General features: G+C 36.6%; 4 protein-coding genes and 1 pseudogene across 4 annotated transcripts; all 5 read right to left on the reverse strand.

Annotated features, from left to right (window-relative positions):
- Positions 1 to 1,593: 1,593 nt before the first annotated feature.
- LOC132163286 (borneol dehydrogenase, mitochondrial-like) lies at positions 1,594 to 3,185 on the reverse strand. The gene is made up of 3 exons (XM_059573515.2): positions 3,002 to 3,185; positions 2,049 to 2,485; positions 1,594 to 1,967 (listed from the first exon to the last, which is right to left on the reverse strand). Exons 1-3 carry the CDS (start codon positions 3,037 to 3,039, stop codon positions 1,636 to 1,638), a joined length of 807 nt encoding a protein of 268 aa, XP_059429498.2. The 5' UTR covers positions 3,040 to 3,185; the 3' UTR covers positions 1,594 to 1,635.
- A 3,416-nt stretch (positions 3,186 to 6,601) lies between these two features.
- Positions 6,602 to 8,078, reverse strand: LOC132163287 (borneol dehydrogenase, mitochondrial-like). Its single transcript, XM_059573516.2, has 3 exons — positions 8,007 to 8,078; positions 7,018 to 7,454; positions 6,602 to 6,933 (listed from the first exon to the last, which is right to left on the reverse strand). The coding sequence occupies exons 1-3, from the start codon at positions 8,042 to 8,044 to the stop codon at positions 6,602 to 6,604; spliced, it is 807 nt and encodes a 268-aa protein (XP_059429499.2). The 5' UTR covers positions 8,045 to 8,078.
- Positions 8,079 to 11,147: 3,069 nt separating this feature from the next.
- On the reverse strand, positions 11,148 to 12,048 carry LOC132163914 (borneol dehydrogenase, mitochondrial pseudogene; annotated as a pseudogene).
- Positions 12,049 to 15,658: 3,610 nt separating this feature from the next.
- On the reverse strand, positions 15,659 to 17,285 carry LOC132163285 (borneol dehydrogenase, mitochondrial-like). Its single transcript, XM_059573514.2, has 3 exons — positions 17,128 to 17,285; positions 16,165 to 16,601; positions 15,659 to 16,084 (listed from the first exon to the last, which is right to left on the reverse strand). The coding sequence occupies exons 1-3, from the start codon at positions 17,163 to 17,165 to the stop codon at positions 15,753 to 15,755; spliced, it is 807 nt and encodes a 268-aa protein (XP_059429497.1). The 5' UTR covers positions 17,166 to 17,285; the 3' UTR covers positions 15,659 to 15,752.
- A 1,405-nt stretch (positions 17,286 to 18,690) lies between these two features.
- Positions 18,691 to 19,188, reverse strand: LOC148583993 (uncharacterized). Its single transcript, XM_088519094.1, has one exon. It carries the CDS (start codon positions 19,186 to 19,188, stop codon positions 18,691 to 18,693), a length of 498 nt encoding a protein of 165 aa, XP_088375220.1.
- Between the last annotated feature and the right edge of the window lie 3,993 nt (positions 19,189 to 23,181).

Here is a 23,181-nt window from a genome sequence, read left to right on the forward strand (position 1 = left end):
TCCTCAAACAATTATTTTCATTACAAACAACAATAACTAAAATAAAGAGATGTTGGAGCACACCTAAAAATTAAAATCGCATTAATTTGCAATTGTTTAAATTGACTCAATTGAAATATGACAAGTTAAACCTACACTTTTTTAAAAAAAAAAAATTAATTTTTTTTTATCATTAATGCAGTATAAGAAAAATCAAACACAGTATGTCATGTTATATTAAAAGCTTAAAATGTTTGTTTTATACAAAATTTGTGCATATATTGGTACTTTCATGATTTTTGAAATATTAATTAGCCTATGGTATTCTATAAAGCTAAGGTAACCAATGATAGGATACATCGATTGATCGATACAGTTAGCTATTAGCCGCTTGTCGAGACACCAATCAAGAATTCTTGCAGAAGAAAGGAGAAAGACAGCTAAAGAGTTTGTTGGAGCCTACCAGCAAGGCATCCGAAGTTGGAAATAAATTGGATATTTGAGATGTTCGTTTGCAGGAACATTCACTACTTGTCCAAACGAGTGAGAACCAAAAGCGCTTGTTCGCTAGCTCTAACGAAGCTCGTTTGAATGAGGTTCGATTTTAGGGTTTCCATTAGTTTTATTGCATTCTCGTCCGAACGAGTAAGTAAGACAGTCTAGATGAAAATTGTGTTAGTTAGATCAACAGACTTTATTTCCGTCTTTTAATGGATTTAAGAATCTAGTTATTATAAATACTTGTTAGGGAAAACTTTACTTGCTAGTTACTACCAATGATTAATTTTCATTATTTTTGCAATTATACCTTTAAACTTTAAAATGTGTCAATTAAAGATTACATTATTTTAAAAGTTTGCAATATCAACCCTCGCATCAAAATTCAGCGATGACGCAATTCATTGAGATCATTAATTCAAATTTTAGGTTTCTAGCTAGTTGGGAGTATAACAAGCTGGTTGCTAGCAAGTTTGGAACGGTGGAAATCATTGAGATGTTCAATTCAAATGCATATATACCGGTTGAGGCTACCAAGCGACATCAAGACATCTGATGTATTCAAAGTCAAGTATCTTGTTCCATTCACGAGAGATACTTCTGATGAGGATATGACTTTAAGGGCGAATTCTCTCCAACGCGTAGGAGGATGATGCAGACCAAGTTGTGTTTGAGTTCATTAAGAAAACGGGTACTAACACTAGTGTCTGAACGAGGTTTCAAACTCATTTGAACGAGCTTGTTAGGAAGGCTTTAGGAAGTGATCCAGACTCCTAGAAAAGCCTCGTTTGGAGTGGCGTTTGGTTGATGTCTGGACAAGCTTATCGAGGAAACCATTGCTGAAGTGGCGAGGCAGAGGGGAAAGGAATTCGTGTGGTGGAAGAAAAATTGCAATGGTCCACCATTATATAAAGCAGCAATCATTGTACTTTACTCACAGTATTGCCATAATCAGAGCATTTGAGATCGAGTGAGTAATTTGAATATTAATTCTATGGATTAAAATTTCAACCAAGCTAGAACCTTTTATTTAATTGTTAAAGGAATCGAAAATTTCATCATCTAAAATCTTATTTAATTTATTAGGATTAAGCATACATAAAAAAGCCTGGATTTACAATGGAGAAGCCCCCATAAATCTTATTTAATTTATTAGGATTAAGCATACATAAAAAAGCCTGGATTTACAATGGAGAAGCCCCCATCTACCAAAAGATTATGTCCACTCACATACTTCGACTCATCACTTCCAAGATAAAGGGCAGCCTCAGCTACGTCCTTTGCCTTGAGAACCCGGCCTTTAAGGTTGGAATAAACACTATGAACTCCATCATCGTCCAATTTGAAGAAATCTTTTGCCATTGGGGTGGCCACCAAATGCGGTGACACGCAATTCACACGAATGCCAAACCTCCCGAGCTCCACAGCGGTGTTCCTCATCAATCCCACCATGCCATGCTTCGAGCTTGTGTAGCCATGCAGTGCAGAACCTGTTAGAATATAAATTAAATGATTAAATATATTATTTTTTATAAGCTTAAACTTTTGAAATAAGTAGTGATTTACGGAACTTCCGATAACGGAGCACGCGCTAGCGGTTGAAATGATACTGCCCTGGCGAGCGGGGATCATCGCACGTGCAGCATGTTTGGTGCCAAGGAAGACGCCTACAAGGTTTACACCAATGACCTGCTCAAATTCAAGCTTGGTTATTTCGTGGATGTCGGTTTTGGCTACTCCAGAAACACCGGCGTTGTTGAACATGATGTCTAGTTTTCCGAACTTGGAAACGGCAAGGTTTACAGCATTTTCCACGTCTGTTTCCTTGGTGACATCGCAATGGACAAAAGAAGTGGATTGAGGAGATAGATCTTTGTATATAGAGTGACCCAACTCGTCTTGGATGTCTGCAATTACAACTTTAGCCCCATGCTTAGAGAAGAGTCTTGCTGTGGACTCACCAATGCCGCTTGCTCCACCAGTGATTAGTGCCACTTTTCCTTCTAGCCTGTGAAATTTACAGCACATGCACAAAGTAATGCATAAAATGTCCCAAAAAAGCAAAAAAGAAGAATAAAACCAAAAAAGAGAATCTAATTACATTTCCTTTACTTTTCTCCCTTAACATGTTGTTTACCTATTGGAAAAATTACCTTTTAATAATGTTTTTTAAGATTGTTTTTTAGCAAAAAAGAAAAAATATTGTCACACAACACATAAAACACTTAAAATTATTTTACTTTTAATAAAATCTTAATATTTCACTTATTTCCATATAATAAACAGATAAATCCACCGTGAGGCGTGAGACCATTGATTAAGGTGGAACAAATTCAAGAGCCAAAAATGAATTAGTAATTTGATAAAGATCCAAAATTCAGAGATCAGAGCTGATTCAATAATTTTTCCTTAACTTCTTAACATGCTATTTGATTTTGTCCATTTATTTACTTAATATATATAATTCTTATCTCGGCATTTGGTGCCATGAAATGTGAGGAAGATGTCAAAACTTTTCTCATACCTTCTTGCAGCAGCCGAGAGTAATGAGAAACTTCCCATGGCGGACTGATTTCCAAAGCTCTACTTGAAAAAATGAAGAAGAACCCTAAAGGAAGTTATATAGACGCATGCAATGTCACACCTTTGTTTCCATTCTGTCATTATATCAAGCACCTGCTACGCAGAAGAGAGAGAGGAAAAAAGAAAAGAAAAGGCTAATGCTTTCCAAATGGAGGGCACCAGGGAAGATCACGGGAAGTCTAATGCCGTGGGCCATATACTTGACCAATTTCATCCTCGTACTGTTCATAACATGCAATCTCTTCACAAAACAATGAAAACATGCCAGAAATACGGTGTGTCACGTTTTTATCAAGTTTAATTAGTTGCTGTCTGTGCTACGTTTCTTTGAGGGAAAATGATTGAGGAGGGTAAGACTAAATGTTTTAGCATTTCTTTTTTCATATATATATATATATAAACAAAAAAAAAAAAAATGGTAGTCACCCCTTTTGGTCAAATTAGAAAACTAGAGAGGATCTAGTTACTTATATTTGAAGGGCATTTGTGTCTACAAAAAATGTGAAATGACAAATATACCATTTAAATATAAGGAACTAGATGCCCTCCAGTTTCTTTTTGGCCGGCCTAGGGGTGGCCTTTTGGGAATGATCAACTACCCCTATATTTTTAGTAATTGATGTAATAAGTACCACATAAACTATCATGTCAATTTATAAAATATCTAGTTTAAATACTTGGTGTATCACAAGAATTTTACATGTTGAAAAACAAATGACATAGAAATGAAGAGTTGGCTAGCACTGTAATTCCATGCTAAATAGATATTGAAGCATATAATTACAGCCCCAAAACTTTACACATTCGAACTTTCTCATACCATGCATTCGCTTTCCTTGTCAATAGAAAAGTAGAGCATCCAAAATTTGGTGCTTCCTCCACTATATAGTCTATATTAATATTCTCTTTCAATTAACATCATATATATATATATATATATATATATATATATATATATATATATGTTCCACCATGACATAAACGTTTGTCCCCTCTTTTTGTTAGCATGAACAAGAGAAAAATTTGTCTGAACTCGCTCTTAGAAGGGTACATGAAGAAAATGTGTGGACTAATTACTACTTCCGCATTTTTGGATTAAAGAATGGCATCGTTTCATTGGAATTTAAGGTTATTATTATGCCTACATATTGTTCTCTTTACGAGGAATGTTTCGGTTCCTCCTGGTGTTCTCTTCATCCTACGTGAATATTGTTTTCTAAAAATAAAATAAAATGAAGGACCGGTGGAGTAAGAGATTTTTTTTTTTTTTTTTTTCAAAAAACAATATCCAAGTAGGATGAAAAGAACACCATGAAGAACCGTAACATGTCTCTTTCTTAAAAAAAAAAAAAAAAAAAAAAAAAAAAAAACTCACCCCACCAGTTCCTCAAAAAAATGCAGAAAATAATATCCACGTATGTAGGACCAAAAGAACCGTAGAATTCTTCTTATCGAAGGGAGGGTGGTTGTAAGCAAAAATAGTTCCCCAATCTTAACTCGTCATTTCAATTCTCCATAGCATAAGAACTTTGGTACGTTTCCATATTATTATTTGCATAATCTCGTAACTCATGTATCTTCATAGGTCACGATACTATCTTCTGATTACCAAATTGAAATGAATAGATATATTAGTAAAACCATCATACATTATTATACAACCACGATCACCCCCAACAAAATATAACAAGCTTTCATAGCAATAATATCGCACGATATGGATTAATCCTTGAGGAAAATTAAATTTATCAACAAGCTCTTTGAGGCGACACATTCATGCCACTCGGAGGGTACGTTGCGTTCGTTGCGGGACTTAATCCAACACCTTATATATGGCATGAGCTGACGACAGACATGCATCACCTGTGTCTGTATTCCAGAAAGCACCCCTCTTTTTCAAGAGGATTCGCAGCACGTCAAACGCTGGTAAAAGTTCTTTGCTAACCTTTAATTTGATTATTATGGATTTCTGTCAAAATAGAGGGGGGTTATTGATCAGGGGTTTGTTTCTAGCCTTGGAAGTTTGAAATTGGTTCTAGTAACTAAGAGATGAGGTACATTTTTGGAAATAGATAATAAGGAGGCGGTAAAGGACTTTGATACATCGATGGAACGAGCCATGTGGTGTGGCAGGTGATAAAAGTTATTTTCTAACACAATTTCAAATGGGGTCTAAAAGAAAAAGGGTAACTTTTTCTACTTTAAAATATTGATGATATGTAAAGTTCTTAATTAAATTGCAAGTATTAGTAGTTTGCTAACAAAATTTCGGATTAGAATCTCTTACAATTTTAAAGAAATAGTAAATTTTAAAATTACGCAATTTTGACCCTTTTTAGGCATCGAAACACTTAGAAAATGCAACTTATTAAAAATGTGGTATGTTACCATCCATAATTGAATATATTTTTGTCAGGTTAATTATTGCTCTCTATGTTGTAAAAACCACTTTGAGCCAAAAATTGTCTTTTGATTTTATAAAGAAGAAACGTCTTTATGAAAGTGAAGAAGAATTCTTTTGGAAGCAAAATTAGTTTTGATTACCACGATAACATGTTACATTTTTAATTGGTAGCATTTTTTAAGTGTTTTGATGCCTAAAAATGGCCTAAATTACGTAATTTGAGAATCATCATCGAGCCAACCTAGCGGATCCTCTACCGAACAATGCCTGACGCCAGCGATTCCTCACCGCTAGTCCACCAATAGGTCGGTCTTCAAGTCCCACACCCACCACCACAAGGGCAGCGGTTGTTCAATATTTTCACCGACGACTAGAGTGGAAAAAAGTAAAAAATTAATCTTTTTATTAAAAATATTCAAACAAAACCTGCTTGGGATTCGCTTTGTAGGCGAAGTAAGGGTAGGCGTTAATCAAGAATGGCGAACATTTCTGTCTTCGAGTGGAAGTTTAAGATGGGAGCTATGCAGTTTACCAGATCTCGGCAAAAGGCTCCAGCAAAAGGTGGGTACGAGGTCTCTAGAACAGACCAGGATCCACGGCAATACTGCCAAAATTGCCCATCTATTTTTTCCCAAATTCTGGCCATCCAATGTCATCCAACAACCACCAATTCACCACGTGTCCCACTAAAGATAAATAATAACATATTATTTATTTTTTAAAAAGAAAATATTAAAATATTAAAATTAAAAATTAAAAAAATTGGGCTAGGTGGCCGCCCCAGTTTTTTTAATTTTTAATTTTAATATTTTCTTTTATTTTATTTAAAAATAAATAAATAATATTTTATTATTTATCTTTAGTGGAACACGTGGCGAATTAATGGTTGTTGAATGACATTAGATGGCCAGGATTTGATAAAAAACTGATGGGCAGTTTTGACAGTATTGTCGTGGATCCTGGTCCTCCCATGAGGGAGCTGTCGTTGAAAGTGAGGATTTCATTGCCGACAAAAACGGTTGTGATGTTTGTCGCAAGGAGGAGTGAGAAGAATTAAGCGAAAATAGTTTTTTTTTTTTTTCTTTATTTTTTTTTATAAATAAGACTACTAGATCGATCTTATTTAATCTATTAGGATTAAGCATACATAAAAAAACCTGGATTTACAATGGAGAAGCCCCCATCTACCAAAAGATTATGTCCACTCACGTACTTCGACTCATCACTTCCAAGATAAAGGGCAGCATCAGCCACATCCTCTGCCTTTTGAACATGACCTTTAAGGTTAGAATAAACACTATGAACTCCATCATCGTCTAGCTTTAAAAAATCTTTTGCCAACGGCGTGGCCACCGCATACGGTGACACACAATTCACACGAATGCCAAACCGCCCGAGGTCAACAGCGGTATTTCTCATCAATCCCACCACACCATGCTTCGAGCTCGTGTAGCCATGTGTTGCAGACCCTGTTAGAATATAAATTAAATAATTAAATATATTATTTTTTTTATAAGCTTAAGCTTTTAATATAAGTAGTTGTTTAACATAACCTCCTAAAACGGAGCAGATGCTAGCAGTTGAAATTATACTGCCCTTGCGAGCAGGGATCATCACACGGGCTGCATGTTTGGTGCCAAGGAAGACACCAACGAGGTTTACACCAACGACTTGCTCAAATTCATGCTTGGTTATTTCAAGGATGTTGGTTTTGGCTACTCCGGTGACACCAGCGTTATTGAACATGATGTCTAGTTTACCAAACTTGGAAATAGCAAGGTTTACAGCGTTTTCCACGTCTGTTTCCTTGGTGACATCGCAATGGACGAAGGAAGTGGATTGATGAGATAGATTTTTGCATAAAGAGTGACCCAACTCGTCTTGGATGTCTGCAATTACAACTTTAGCTCCATGCTTAGAGAAGAGTTTTGCTGTGCCCTCACCGATGCCGCTTGCCCCACCGGTGATTAGTGCCACTTTTCCTTCTAGCCTGTGAAATTAAAAGCACACAAAGTAATACATATATAAAATGTCCCGAAAAAAGCAAATAATAATAATAATAATAATAATAATAATAATTTTCAAACAATAAAAGAGAATCCAATTACATTTCCTTTACTTTTCTCCCTTGATATGTTGTTTACCTTTTGGAAAAAAATGACCTTATAGGAATTTTTTTAAGATTGTTTTTTTAGCAAAAAAGAGCAAATATTGTCACACAACTCAACACATAAAACACTTAAAATTATTTTACTTCTAATAAAATCTTAATCTTTCACTTATTTCCTTATAATAAACAGATAAATCCACCGTGAGATCATTGATTAATTAAGGTAGAAACAAATTCAAGAAGCAAAAAAGATAAAAATAAAAATGAATTAGTAATTTGATAAAGCTCCAAAATTCTGAGATTAGTCCTGATTCAATAATTTTTCCTTAACTTTTTAACATACTGTTTGATTTTGTCCATTTATTTACTTATATAATTCTTATCCCAGAAATTTGCTGCATGAAATTAAAGATGTCAAAACTTTTCTCATACCTTCTTGCAGCAGCCGAGAGTAATGAGAAACTTCCCATGGCGGACTGATCGCCAAAGCTCTACTTGAAAAATTAAATGAACAAGAACCCTAAAGGAAGTTATATAGACGCATGCAATGTCATCACACCTTTGTTTCTACTCTGTCATTATATCAAGCACCTGCTACGCAGAAGAGAAAAATAAAATAAAATAAAATAATAGGCTAATGCTTTCCAAATGGAGGGCACCAGGGAAGATCACGGGAAGTATAATGACGTGGGCCATATACTTGACCAATTTCATCCTCGTACTGTTCATAACATGCAATCTCTTTACAAAACAATGAAAACATGCCCGAAATACGGTGTGTCACGTTTTTATCAAGTTTAATTGGTTGCTTTCTGTGCTACGTTTCTTTGAGGGAAAATGATTGAGGTATTAGTTTTTCATATGAGAATTTAAAAAATAAAAAAATGGAGAAAGATGGGATGAGAAGGGTAAGACTAAATGTTTTAGCATTTCTTTTTTCATATATATATATATATATATATATGCAAATCGCTCCTTGTGGTTTGAAAAATGACTAAACACTATACGAGGTAAGTCAAAAAAAATTAAAAAAAATGGTTCATATTGTTATAAAAGTTAATAAAATCCATTAACGTTTCATATCAACCATTAATCATATCGTGACACATTTCACATACTTACAATAAAAAAATATATACACAAATAAAAAAAAAAAAAAAAAAAAGGAAATGGAAGCCACCCCTTCTGGCTAGCCTAAGGACGACTGTTTGGAAATATCCGAGTCACTTACATTAATATATATATATATATAAACAAAAAAAATGGTAGTCACCCCTTTTGGTCAAATTAGGAAACTAGAGAGGATTTAGTTAGTTATATTTGAAGGGTATTTTTGTCTACAAAAAATGTAAAATGACAAATGCCCTTCAAATATAAGGAACTCGATGCCCTCCACTTCCTTTTTGGCCAGCCTAGGGGTGGCCGTTTGGGAAAAATCGACTACCCTTATATTTTTAGTAATTGATGTAATAAGTACCATCGATCACGTCAATTTATAAAATATCTAGTTTAAATACTTAGTGTATCACAAGAATTTTACATGTTGAAAAACAAATGAAATTGAAATAAAGAGTTGGCTAGCACTGTAATTCCATGCTAAACAGATATTGAAGCATATAATTACAGCCCCAAAACTTTAAACATTCGAACTTTCTCAGACCATTCGCTTTCCTTGACAATAGAAAAGTTGAGCATCCAAAATTTGGTGCTTCCTCCACTATATATGATACTATTATTAATAAATTTCTCTTTCAATTAACATCATAATAATAATATTAAAGGTGATAAACAGTGATAATTATAATCAATATATATATTCCACCATGACATAAACGTTTGTCCCCTCTTTTTGTTAGCATGAACAAGAGAAAATTTGTCTGAACTCGCTCTTAGAAGGGTACATGAAGAAAATGTGTGGACTAATTAATACTTCTGCATTACTGGATTAAAGAATGGCATCTTTTCATTGGAATTTAAGGTTATTAATTATTATGGCCCTGAAAGTAGAAATGGTCCCTACATTCAATAATGCTCCTACAAAAGAAACATTTCACAACATCTAGCACACCCATTTCAAGGACCTATCACCTGTAGAAAGACAATCCCTTATTGCCAACCATGAGAAGGAGGAATGCCAGAGGAATATTGTTGTAATTGGTAGCTCATATTAACACCAGTGGAAGGCCAAGTAGACGGGAGCGGAGTGAACGTCGAGATACACTACAAGCAATATGGTCATTAGCGACTAAACAAAAAGCGGCGACTTTATTGAGGGGTCATTAGCGGCGACTTTTTTAAGTCGCCGCTAATGACCCCCTAAGGAGCCAATCTTAAAAGTTATTCTTGCTGTCTTAATGTAGAGCATTTGGAGAGAAAAGAATCCACCTCTCTTTGAGGATCAATGTGCTTTATTTCAAACAATAAAGTATCTATAGGATGTTACTAGGCATCACCCAAGGAACCCCGAATATGTTAAGAACCAACCGCCACTAGGGAAAGGATTATTTCCCCAGCAGCACATTCGAAATGATCCATTGGTTAATATCAATTAACCACTTCGACATCATAGGAGCTAGCCTCAGTACAGAGAGAATTGCACATAACAGTAATTTTCTCTTAAAGTTCTCACAATTAACTAAAGTACTTAGGTTTTTATTTTATTTTGAGAGGAGGGGGTGTTTTATTTCACATTTTCATTGAGATTGCTCATTTCAGACCAAACAACAAAAGGATGCAAGAGAAAAAATTACAGTGCTATAATGAATTACACCTCAAAATGTATCCATGACTTTTTTAAGGACACTCTTAGGCAGACTCGGGCAATACTATAAGCAGACTGTCGAAGAATTTTTATGCATTTAAGTAAATTGTGTTAGTTAGAGCAACTGACTTTATTTCAATCTTTTAATGGATTTCGGAATCTAGTTATGATAAATACTTGTTAGGGAAAACTTTACGTACTACCTATGATTTTTCATCAACTTTTGCAATTAATATACCTTTAAACTTTAAAATATGTCAATTAACGGTCATAATCTTATAAAAGTTTGCAATGTCAACCCTCACATCAAAATTCAGCGTTAAATCAAATGATGCAATTCATTGAGATCATCAATTCAAATGTTAGGTTTCTAGTTGGGAGTATAACGAGCTGGCTGGCTGCTAGCAAGATTGGATCGGTGGAAATCATTGAGATGTTCAATTCAAATGCATATATACCGGTTGAAGCTACTGAGTAACATCAAGACGTATGATGTGTATTCAAAGTCAAGTATCTTGTTCCATTCATGAGAGATACTTTTGATGAGGATATGACTTTAAGGGCATATTCTCTCCAACGCATGGGACGATGATGCAATTATTGTACTCACAATATTGCCATAATCGAAGCATTTGGCTTTGAGTAATTTGAATCTTTACTCTATGGATTAAAATTTCAACCTAGCTACTACCTTTTATTTGTTAAAGGAACCGAGAATTTCATCATCTAAACTAGACTTCTATTAAGAGAGATGTAGTGTACCCTTTAAGATATTAAAAGATTTAATTGAAAATTAATTTACTAAAATCATTTCAAATCAAGTAAACTGCTAGATCGATCTTATTTAATTTATTAGGATTAAGCATACACAAAAAAAAAAAAAAGCCTGAATTTACAATGGAGAAGGCCCCATCTACCAAAAGATTATGGCCACTCACGTACTTCAACTCATATAAAGGGTAGCCTCAGCCACGTTCTCTGCCTTGAGAACCCGACCTTTAAGGCTGGAATAAACACTATGAACTCCATCACCGTCCAGCTTGAAGAAATTTTTTGCCAACAGGGTGGCCACCACATAAGGTGACACACGATTCACACGAATGCCCAACCGCCCGAGCTTCACAGCAGTGTTTTTCATTAATCCCACCACGCCATTCTTCGAGCTCGTGTAGCCATGTGATGCAGAACCTGTTAGAATATATATTAAATGATCAAATATATTAGTTTTTTTTTATAAGCTTAAGCTTTTGATATAAGTAGTGGTTTAACGGAACCTCCTAAAACGAAGCAGATGCTAGCAGTTGAAATTATACTGCCCTTGCGAGTGGGGATCATCACACGGGCTGCATGTTTGGTGCCAAGGAAGACACCTACAAGGTTTACACCAATGACTTGCTCAAATTCAAGCTTGGTTATTTCGAAGATGTTGGTTTTGGCTACTTCAGTGATGCCGGCGTTGTTGAACATTATGTCTAGTTTACCAAACTTGGAAACAGCAAGGTATACAGCATTTTTCACGTCTGTTTCCTTGGTGACATCACAATGGACAAATGAAGTGGATTGAGGAGATAGATCTTTGCATACAGAGTGACCCAACTCGTCTTGGATGTCTGCAATTATAACTTTAGCCCCATGCTTAGAGAAGAGTTTTGATGTGGCCTCGCCGATGCCGCTTGCCCCATTGGTAATTAGTGCCACTTTTCCTTCTAGCATGTGAAATTTACAGCACACAAAGTAATGCATAAAATGTCCCAAAAAAAAGAAAAATAATTTTCAAACAAAATGAGAATCCAATTCCATTTCCTTAACTTTTCCCTTAACATATTGTTTAACTTTTAGAAAACTGACCTTTTGCTAATGTATTTAAAATTTTTTAGCCAAAAATAAAAAAGCAAAAAATTATTATAACATAACTCAACTCATAGAATACTTAAAAATATTTTGGAAAAAATGCATTTTACCTCCTGAAGTTTTAAGGGTTTTTCAATTTGAACCCCAAAGTTTAAAAATTGGCAATGTACCCCCTAAAGTTTTAAAAAATTTCAATTTAAACTTTCCGTTAAATTTTTCTGTCTAAATAGATTGAGCTCGCCCCATGTACTTCTCACATGACATATTAACCCATTTTCTTCCAATTTTACCCTCAATTACAGACTCCAAAACCCATTTTGCCATTTTCTTCCTTTAAGCCCATTTTGCCCTTTTATTATTAAAAAAACCTCTCTTCTCTCTCCACTGTCGGCATAACACTCTCAAAATGAAAAAATTTGAAAATTATCCCTCTCGCAAAGCTCTCTCTCTCTCAAAGCTCCCTTTCTCCCTCTCTAGTCTCTCCCTCTCAGAAATCTCTCTCTCCATCGCTGAGTCTCTCTCATGGCTGACCCTCTCTCTCTCATTACTCTGCCTGTTCAGATTGCCCAATCACCCATTTGAACAAAGAAAACCTAAACAAAGTCTAATATGAAACTACCCATTCCAACAAGTAAAAGATAAACAAACTCTTGTGTGGAATTTTTCTCTCAACTACCCTGTTTTTAGGAGAGTACCCATCTATACGAGGATGGACCTCACTTGCGAGAAAGTGGAAGATTTTTAAATTTCAAAAATAACGTAAAATATAAACTAAAAAAGAAATACTCTGATCGAGTATTTTTAGAGCTTTTGAACCAAAAATAATATATATATAAAATTATAAAAAAAAAAAAAATTGACAAATATCTTCGCATAAGACAGACGCTTAAACCTAAACATATTATCTTTCCGGATCTGAGTCCATCTAATTAATTCTGCACTCTCCTCATCAAGTTATATATATAACTAACAAGAAAAAGAAAAAAAAAATAGAAATGTACAAAAAGTCAGCATATATAAGAACATTATGAAATTAATTTCAAGTAATTTCTTTGATTAATTCCCTAACTAGGTGCCCATCAATTGACGACAGCAAACGATATGTGGGTTTTGCCGCATAGGGAGAGAGAGACAAGAGAGGGAGAAAGGGAGCTTTGAGAGAGAGAGCGCTTTGAGACACAGAGAGAATTTGGTCCGTCCGATTTGGCAAATGGCACACAGACCATTTAGAAAAGGGCAAAATGGGCTTAAAGGAAGAAAAGGGCAAAATGAGTTTTGGAGTCTGTAATTGTAATTGAGGGTAAAATTGGAAGAAAATGGGTTAATATATCATGTGAGAAGCACGTGCGGCGAGTTCCATCCATTTAGACGGAAAAATTTAACGGAAGGTTTAAATTAAAAATTTTTGAAACTTCAGGGTAATACATTGCCAATTTTTAAATTCTGGGGTTCAAATTGAAAAACTCTTAAAACTTCAGGAGGTAAAATGCATTTTTCCCAAATATTTTATTTTTAATAAAATCTTAATCTTTCACTTATTTCCATATAATAAATGGATAAATCCACCTTGAGACCAATGATTAAGGTGGAACAAATTCAAGAAGCAAAAAAGATAAAAATAAATATGAATTAGTAATTTGATAAAGATCCAAAATTCAGAGATCCGTGCTGATTCAATAATTTTTCCTTGACTTTTTAACATACCGTTTGATTTTGTCCATTTATTTACTTAATTTATATAATTCTTATCTCAGAAACTTGGTGCCATGAAATGTGGGGAAGATACTAGAACTTTTCAGCTCATACCTTCTTGCAGCAGCCGAGGGTAATGAGAAACTTCCCATGGCGAACTGATCTCCAAAGCTCTACTGGAAAAAAAATGAAGAAGAACCCCAAAGGAAGTTATATAGGCCCATGAAATGTCACACCATTGTTTCCATTTTGTCATTATATCAAGCACCTGCTAGGCTGCTACGCAGAGAACAGAAAAATAAAGGCTAATAATGCTTTCCACATGGAGGGTACCAGCGAAGATCACAAAAAGTCAAATGACGTGGGCCATATAGTACTGGAATACTTAAATCAGTATTGAAAGGATGAGGCTAAGAAAAGAGAAAACAGGTGAAATAAATAATAAAAAAATAAATTAGTTTTTTTTTAGGGAATACTTTAGAAAGTTTTTCCTGAACTTTCAGCCATTTTGGCATACTCTTTGAATTTTCAAAACTCTTACTTAAGTCTCCTGAACTTTAATTTTCTCTCACTTTGGACCATTTTAACGTTAAAGTCAAACAATTTGACTTTTTATACCCATTTTACCCTCCCTCAAAACTACATCGTTTAGTGTCCTAAAACTATAACACCTACTCAGCCCAAAACAACGTCGTTTTAGGCATTAATTTTTTTTTTAAAATAAAAAAATAAAAAAACGAAATCGGGGGTGGCTCCAACCACCCTTGGCCGATCTGGGGGTGGTCCGGCCACCCCCTTGGCCAAAAAAAAAAAAAAGAAAAAAAAAAGGGGACCGGTATGGGGTGGCCGAAACCACCCCAGCCCCTTGGGGGTGGTCCGGCCACTCCATTTTGACCAAGAAGCCAACCCCAATTTCCTTTTTTTTTTTTTTTTAATATTATGCTCAAAACGACGTCGTTTTGGGTTGGGTGGTGATGTAGTTTTGAAATGCAAAACGGTGTAGTATTAGAGTCCAAAATGACATAGTTTTGGTTGAGAGTAAAATGGGTATAAAAAATTAAAATGGTCCAAAGTGAGATAAAACTAAAGTTTAGGGGGCCTAAGTGAGAGTTTTGAAAATTCAAGGGGGGTATGTCAAAACGCCTGGAAGTTCATGGGGACTTTCTGAAGTTTTCCCATTTTTTTAAAAGTGCTGCTACATTTAGTTTTTTTTTTTTTTTTTTGCTCTTCCAATCAAATATTTATTTTTACTTTTTTTTTTTTGACTAATCCAATATAAGGTTTTTTACAAATCTGATTAGCCATTTTATATAAAAGTAACATTTGGCTCTTCTATTGTGAATGCTCTCTGGTACTTGTAGCTCTCTTTTATAATGATTTATCATCTATCCACTAACCACGTGTCATTTTCTTATTGGCATAATCAGTTTTTTTTAAAAAAAAAAAAATCATAAAGGTTATAGGTAGAGACTAATTGTAACTATTCTATCTGAGCGTAACCATGACAGCACTAACCTGTGAGAAACCGCTCAAGAGGGACCTAAATAGCAGAAACCGCAAGCGTACCCTCAAGACCAACTGAGCTATAACTTAACTGTCTGCCCTATCAAGCATCGATGAAACCCAAGAAGATAATACAAATAAGTATGAGGATTTCCATTTTCGGGAGTCGAACCCATTTGAGAGTGAGTAACTTGAATATTAACACTATGGATTAAAATTTCAACCTAGCTAGTACCTTTTATTTGTTGAAGGAATCAAAAATTTCATCATCTAAACTAGTCTTCTATCAAGAGTGATGCAGTGTAACCTTTAAAATATTAAAAGATTTAACTGAAAATTCAGTTACTAAAATCTTATTTAATTTATTAGGATTAAGCATACATAAAAAAGCCTGGATTTACAATGGAAAAGCCTCCATCTACCAAAAGATTATGTCCACTCACGTACTTCGACTCATCACTTCCAAGATAAAGGGCAGCTTCAGCCACATCCTCTGCCTTGAGAACCCGACCTTTAAGGTTGGAATAAATACTATGAACTTCATCATCGTCAAGTTTGAAGAAATCTTTTGCTAGCGGGGTGGCCACCGCATACGGTGACACGCAATTAACACGAATGCCAAACCGCCCGAGCTCCACAGCGGTGTTTTTCATCAATCCCACCACACCATGCTTCGAGCTCGTGTAGCCATGAGATGCAGAACCTGTTAAAATATAAATTAAACGATTAAATATATATATATATAAGCTTAAAATTTTGAAACAAATAGTGATTTAACAGAACCTCCTATAACGGAGCACACGCTAGCGGTTGAAATGATACTGCCCTGGCGAGCGGGGATCATCGCACGGGCAGCATGTTTGGTGCCAAGGAAGACACCTACAAGGTTTACACCAATGACCTGCTCAAATTCAGGCTTGGTTATTTCGAGGATGTCGGTTTTGGCTACTCCAGCGATGCCAGCGTTGTTGAACATTATGTCTAGTTTTCCAAACTTGGAAACGGCAAGGTTTACAGCATTTTCCACGTCTGTTTCCTTGGTGACATCACAATGGACGAATGAAGTGGATTGAGGAGGTAGATCTTTGCATACAGAGTGACCCAATTCATCTTGGATGTCTGCAATTACAACTTTAGCCCCATGCTTAGAGAAGAGTTTTGTTGTGGCCTCGCCGATGCCGCTTGCCCCACCGGTGATTAGTGCCACTTTTCCTTCTAGCCTGTGAAATTTACAGCACACAAAGTAATGCATAAAATATCCCAAAAAAGAAAAATAATTTTCAAACAAAATGAGAATCCAATTCCATTTCCTTAAGTTTTCCCTTTGACATATTGTTTAACTTTTAGAAAACTGACCTTTTGCTAATGTATTTAAAATTTTTTCACCAAAAATAAAAAAGAAAAAAATTACTGTCACATAACTTAATACATAAAATACTTAAAATTATTTTATTTTTAATAAAATCTTAATCTTTCACTTATTTCCATATAATAAACAGATAAATCCACCGCTAGACCAATGATTAAGGTGGAACAAATTCAAGAAGCAGAAAAGATAAAAATAAAAATAAATTAGTAATTTGATAAAGATCCAAAATTCAGAGATCAGTGCTGCTTCAATAATTTTTCCTTCGACTTTTTAACATACTGTTTGATTTTGTCCATTTATTTACCTAATATAATTCTTATCTCAGAAACTTGGTGCCATGAAATGTGGGGAAGATATTAGAACTTTTCGGCTCATACCTTCTTGCAGCAGCTGAGAGTAATGAGAAACTTCCCATGGCGAACTGATCTCCAAAGCTCTACCGGAAAATAATGAAGAACAACCGTACCCTAAAGGAAGTTATAATATAGACGCATGAAATGTCACACCTTTGTTTCCATTTGTGTCATTATATCAAGCACCTGCTACGCAGAAGAGAAAAAATAAAGGCTAGCTAAATAGCTAATACTTAATTTCCACGTAGAGGGCGCCAGCAAAGATCACGGAAAATCAAATGACGTGGGCGGTCGGCCATATACTGGCCAATTATTTCATCTGCCAGAAATTGGGTGTGTGTCACGTTTTTATCAAGTTGGTTGCATTCTGTACGTTTCTTTTCGGGAAAATGATTGAGGACCGTATCAGTTTTTCATATGAGAATTTAAAAAAGAAAAAATGTAAAAAGATGGGAGAAGGATAAGATTAAATGTTTGACAATTTCTATTTTCTCTCTCTATATATTAATTGCTAGCTCCTTGTGGTTTGAAAAATGACTAAAAACTTTTTGAGATAAGCCAAAAAAATAAAAAAGTTTATAGGTTAGAAAAGTGAATGAAATCAATTAATGTATCACATCAGCCATCAATCATATCATGACACATTTTACTTTAAATAAAAAAAAATAAAAAAAAAAATAAAAAAATAAAAAGAAAACCCACCCCCTTGTGGTTGCTGTTTGGAAATTATCGAGTCACTTACATTAAAAAAGAAAAAGAAAAATGGTAGTCACCTCTTCAGCCAGATTAAGAAATTATAGAGATCCAATTATTTATATTTGATGGGTAATTTTATCTTAAAAAAAAGTAAAATGAGAGAAATGTACTTCAAATATAAGGAACTAGATGCTCTCCGATTCCTTTTTGGCCGGCCTAGGGGTAGCTGTTTGGGAATGATCGACTACTCGAATTTTTTTCGTAATTAATGTAATAAGTACTACATAAACTATTACGTCAATTTATAAAATATCTAGTTTAAGTGCTTTGTGTATAACAAGAATTTCACATGTTAAAAAAACAAATGACCTTGAAATAAAGAGTTGGCTAGCACTGTAATTCCATGCTAAGCAGATACTGAAGCATATAATTACAGCCCCAAAGCCTTAAACATTCGAACTTTCTCGGACCTTTCGTTTTCCTTGACAATAGAAAAGTAGAGCATCCAAAATATGGTGCTTCCTCCACTATATGTGATAATATTATTAATAAATTTCTCTTTCAATTAACATCATAATAATAATATTAAAGGTGATAAACAGTGATAATTATAATCAATATATATATATATATATATATATATATATATATATATATATATATATATTCCACCATTGATTCAAAAAAAAAATATATATATATATATTCCACCATGCTGAACTCGCTCTTAGAAGGGTACATGAAGAAAATGTGTGCACTAATTAATACTTCTGCATTATTGGATTAAATAATGGCATCTTTTCATTGAAATTTAAGGCTATTATTAATTATGGCCCTCACATTTTATTTTTTTATTTTTTTAGAAAAAGGTCGAATTTTTATTGAAATTCCTTATGCTAGAGCTATTTGCTCAAGCAAAATGGTATCACGAATACATTTAGGAGGCTCAGCCCAAACATTATCGATTCTATGTTTCACAGCAAATCTTGACAGAAGATGTGCCACCATGTTCCCTGCTCTCTTCACAAAACACATATTCCATTGGGTAAACAGTTGGAGCTTCACCTTCATATCAGCCACCAAATGCCCCAGACGACTCCCATCAGTCTCCTCGCAATTGACAGCGTCAATGATGCACTTTGCATCCCCTTCCAATTGGACATGTGTAAGTCCCAGCACATAGCATGTATCGATGGCCAACAAAGCAGCCATAGATTCAGCTGCAGCCGGTGAGAGATTCCCCTGACGCGATATACATCTGGCTTCAAGTAGACGACCCCGATAATCACGGATCACTACGCCACAGCCCAGGCAGCCAGAAGCACTGTCAATGGAAGCGTCCCAATTTGCTTTCGCCCATCCCTGGCACGGAGCCATCCAGCGGTTCATGCCTCCAGCGTCATTCTCCTGTGGAGATGCAAGCCTGCAATCCTAAGCGCCCCTGAAATCCTCTATTGCCCGAAAAGCCAATTGTATTAGAGTTGTGGGGTGAGAGAACATGCCTCCATGCAAAACATCGTTGCGCCGCATCCAAATTCGTTGAGCTAGGCCCACAAAAAGTGCCATCTCCTCGGCTGTGCATTTTCTGAACATGTCTTCCACCACTTCCAAAAAACTTGGACCTGCATAGTGACTCTTTTGAAATTTAACTGGACCCATGCCCCATACATCCAGAGCCGCAGGACACTGCCATAGGACATGAAATCTAGTCTCCACCATAAAACCACGCAGAGGACATACTGGGTCCTGAAGTATCTTTCGTTTGAGTAGATTTTCCCGGTTGGGTAAAATGTCGTGACAAGCCCGCCAAAGAAAATTTTTCTCTGCATTCGGAATTGCCAAAGCCCATATTTTTTTCCATACATCGGTGGTGCCCCTGCTAGATGAATTCTCGGCCAAATCCTTAGCTTCAATTTCTAGTTGCATATGGTAAGCACTTTTGATGGAGAACATGTCATTGGCCGTCCCTCGCCAAATCATGGTATCTGGCTGATTTGTACTACTAATGGGCATGGAAAGAATGACGTGGACCTCCTCCTTTGAGAAAATTCTCTCCAACTTTTGCAAATTCCACCCATGCAACTCCTCATCAATAAGTTCTCGCATTGTCGCATCCAGATTAAGTTCACGTATTGGAGAGACCACACGGAACGTAGATGGGTTTGGAAACCACCTATCCTTCCAAATACGAACAGTGGATCCATTCCCAATGCGCCATAATAAGCCCTCCTTGAGTACTTCACAAGAACTATGAATGCTCTCCCACGCATAAGACGGCCTATCACCCAATCTAGCCTCCAAAATAGAACCATTCGGATAATACTTTGCTTGCATAATTTTCGCCACAAGACTATTCGGAGATTTCCACAATCGCCATCATTGTTTGGCCAATAATGCCTTATTGAAATAAGTGAAATCCCTGAATCACATTTCACCAGCTGCTTTGGCCTTCCCCATCGTTTCCCAACTCATCCAATTAATACGGTTCCCGTTGTCCTGATTACCCCACCAGAATTTTTTCATTTGAGAATTGATATCCGAACAAAGGCCTTTTGGTAAGAGGAATATACTCATACAATAAGATGATATCGCCTGAATGACCGCCTTAAGCAAAATTTCCTTACCCGCTTGGGATAGGAATTTCAGCTTCCAGTCTTGCAATCTCCTCCATACCCTGTCAATGATACCTTTGAAAGATGCTCTTCGGGATTTTCTAACCAAAGCTGGAAGACCCAAATAGGTATCGTACCTCTAAGTGGCTGGAATTCCTGCATTCGCCAAGATTGCTTGCTGTTCTTCTACAGGCGTATTTTTAATAAAGAATAGAGAGGTTTTATTGCTGTTTAGTCGTTGGCTCGACGCAGCTTCATATAATCGGAGAATATTCATTAGACTTTCCCACTATGCAATATTGGCTCGACAAAAAGGATACTGTCGTCCGCAAAGAAAAGGTGGCTTATTCGAGGGCCCCTTCAGGAAGTAGGAACCCTCGTCAAGACACCCATCCCATTGGCATTATCGAGCATGGAGCTCAGGGACTCTGCACATAAAAGAAACAAATATGGAAAGATAGGATCTCCCTGTCGTAGTCCCCTCTTCAAAATAATTTGCCCACATGGAATCCCATTCACCAACATTGCATATTCGGCCGTTGTAACTCACATCATAATAAGTTGGATCCATCTCGGAGCAAAGCCCAAACGACACATAACAGCCTCCAAAAATCTCCATTCAACCCGGTTGTAGGCTTTGCTCATATCCAATTTTACCGCCATGTAACCCTTCTTTCCTTGCATTCGAGAATGCATCGTATGTAGCGTCTCATACGCCACCAAGACATTATTAGTAATTAATCTCCCTGGTATGAAGGCACTTTGAATAGGAGATATAACATGGGGCACATATTGTCCTATTTCTGAGGAATGTTACAGTTATTTCTGGTGTTCTCTTCATCCTATGTGGATATTATTTTATATATATATATGATGGACCAGTGAGATAAGTTTTCTTCATTTTTTTTTTCTTCAGAAAATAATATTCACATAGGATCAGGAGGAACTGTAGCATTCCTCTTATTGAGAAATGATTGGTGTCAAACTGTCAATATTTTGCCTATATTTTTCTCATATCATCTTACCAATTAACCATTAGATTTATGAATTTATGTGGACCCCATTTAAGTTAGTAGTGGATCCTATTGAACCTACATGTGGTCAACAAGAAACCACTCTCTCTAAGGAAACTACAGCAACGGCTAAAACCCAAATCAAGGCAACCACATATCAAGCAACGGCTACCATCAACAAGGAAACCCAAATCAATCAAAAATAAATGCAGCAACGGCTACTTCTAAAATGGAAATCATTTATTTGATTTGTATTTTCTTCCTATTATGTAAATGTAATCTCATGTATATAAACCCATCGTATCAATGAAAATATGCAAGGCAAAATTATTTCAATCATCTACTTCTATATGGTATCAGAGCACTAACGAGCAACCCACGTTGTCTCTTTTTTTTTTCTGCTTCTTCTTCCTCTCTCTGAAGTGTTTTATCAAACACTTAAACTGCACACCCAATGGCCTCTTCCACCTCCTCTGAAACCAGCCCACAACCCTCTGCCGAGAATGTCACCCACCCCATTTCACCTACCCACAATGAAAACAACCCAAACCCCTCTACCCAGAATGTCACCAATCTCATTCCCCCTACCCAAAATGAAAACAACCCAAACAACTCAAACCCATCACCCGCATCTCTCTCAAATTTTGCCCAATCCATTTCTAAACTCACCCAAAACAATTACCTGGTTTGGCACCATCAACTTAAAACCTTTCTTCAAGGTCACGATCTCTATGTTTTTGTGGATGGAACCAACAAGCCTCCCCATCCTCACACCTCCAACGCCATTGATGGCTCTCTCCACATCTCCAACGATCCAGAGTCACTTCGGTGGTTTCGTCAGGACCAGCTTATTTTAAGCATGCTTATGTCCACCATCTCTGAAGAATTGCTGCCCCAAGTCCTTGGGTGCCGCACTGCCCGAGAACTCTGGACTGCTCTAGCACGCACCTTCTCTTCAGCTTCACGAGCTCGTACCATGACGCTTCACTACGAAATTGCTACTGCAAAGAAGGGCAATTCCTCCATCACAGCATATTTTCAACGGCTCAAGCAAACCGCCGCCACCCTTGCTGCCGCCGGTCACAAACTCAGCGATTACGAATTCACCACGTCGCTCCTTACCGGACTGGGTCCCGAATACGACCCCCTCGTCACGTCCTTGACTACCCGGATTGAACCTCTCACCATGGACGATCTGCTCGGCCATCTGCTAGCTCACGAAACCAGACTCGAACAACACCACCGGAACGACACTTTCCTTGTCGCCGCCAACCTTGCTTCACGGGGCCGGAATCCACATCGTGGAAGAGGACGGCATCTCAATTCCATGAGAACCCATTCCTCACATGGGCAGCACCGTTCTGCCCCAAACTCATTTGGGCAATACAGAACAAGGGGGCGTGGAAATATTCCGCCTCCCTCTCACAATTCCTCATCTTCACATGGGTCCCCCTCTCTTTTAGGCCCAGGCCCTCGGCCCACCTGCCAAGTATGTGGCAAATTGGGCCACACTGCTATGACTTGTTATCACAGATTTGACCAAGCATTTCAAACTACAGGGCCCAATCTCACTGCCTACACTGCTGCTCAGGCCCAAACCCGGGATCTCAACTGGTATCCGGACACCGGCGCCACTCACCATGTCACTTCCGACCTCAACAATTTGAATCTCCACTCGGAAGCGTATGATGGACCCGATGAAATCCAAGTGGGCAATGGTACCCACCTTGCCATCCAACATACGGGCAACTCTAAAC

The sequence above is a fragment of the Corylus avellana genome, chromosome 8 (assembly GCF_965113065.1).
Source record: "Corylus avellana chromosome 8, dhCorAvel1.hap1.2, whole genome shotgun sequence".
Classification (NCBI taxonomy): domain Eukaryota; kingdom Viridiplantae; phylum Streptophyta; class Magnoliopsida; order Fagales; family Betulaceae; genus Corylus; species Corylus avellana.

What these genes read in the sequence shown, in the direction of transcription:
- LOC132163286 (XM_059573515.2), bottom strand. Translation starts at nt 3,039, where the DNA reads ATGGGAAGTTTCTCATTACTCTCGGCTGCTGCAAGAAG. An exon ending in CTCTCGGCTGCTGCAAGAAG is followed by an intron (nt 2,486 to 3,001) that starts GTATGAGAAAAG and finishes TAAATTTCACAG; the next exon opens with GCTAGAAGGAAAAGTGGCAC. An exon ending in CGCGTGCTCCGTTATCGGAA is followed by an intron (nt 1,968 to 2,048) that starts GTTCCGTAAATC and finishes ATATTCTAACAG; the next exon opens with GTTCTGCACTGCATGGCTAC.
- LOC132163287 (XM_059573516.2), bottom strand. Translation starts at nt 8,044, where the DNA reads ATGGGAAGTTTCTCATTACTCTCGGCTGCTGCAAGAAG. An exon ending in CTCTCGGCTGCTGCAAGAAG is followed by an intron (nt 7,455 to 8,006) that starts GTATGAGAAAAG and finishes TTAATTTCACAG; the next exon opens with GCTAGAAGGAAAAGTGGCAC. An exon ending in CATCTGCTCCGTTTTAGGAG is followed by an intron (nt 6,934 to 7,017) that starts GTTATGTTAAAC and finishes ATATTCTAACAG; the next exon opens with GGTCTGCAACACATGGCTAC.
- LOC132163285 (XM_059573514.2), bottom strand. Translation starts at nt 17,165, where the DNA reads ATGGGAAGTTTCTCATTACTCTCAGCTGCTGCAAGAAG. An exon ending in CTCTCAGCTGCTGCAAGAAG is followed by an intron (nt 16,602 to 17,127) that starts GTATGAGCCGAA and finishes TAAATTTCACAG; the next exon opens with GCTAGAAGGAAAAGTGGCAC. An exon ending in CGTGTGCTCCGTTATAGGAG is followed by an intron (nt 16,085 to 16,164) that starts GTTCTGTTAAAT and finishes ATATTTTAACAG; the next exon opens with GTTCTGCATCTCATGGCTAC.
- LOC148583993 (XM_088519094.1), bottom strand. Translation starts at nt 19,188, where the DNA reads ATGAACCGCTGGATGGCTCCGTGCCAGGGATGGGCGAAAGCAAATTGG.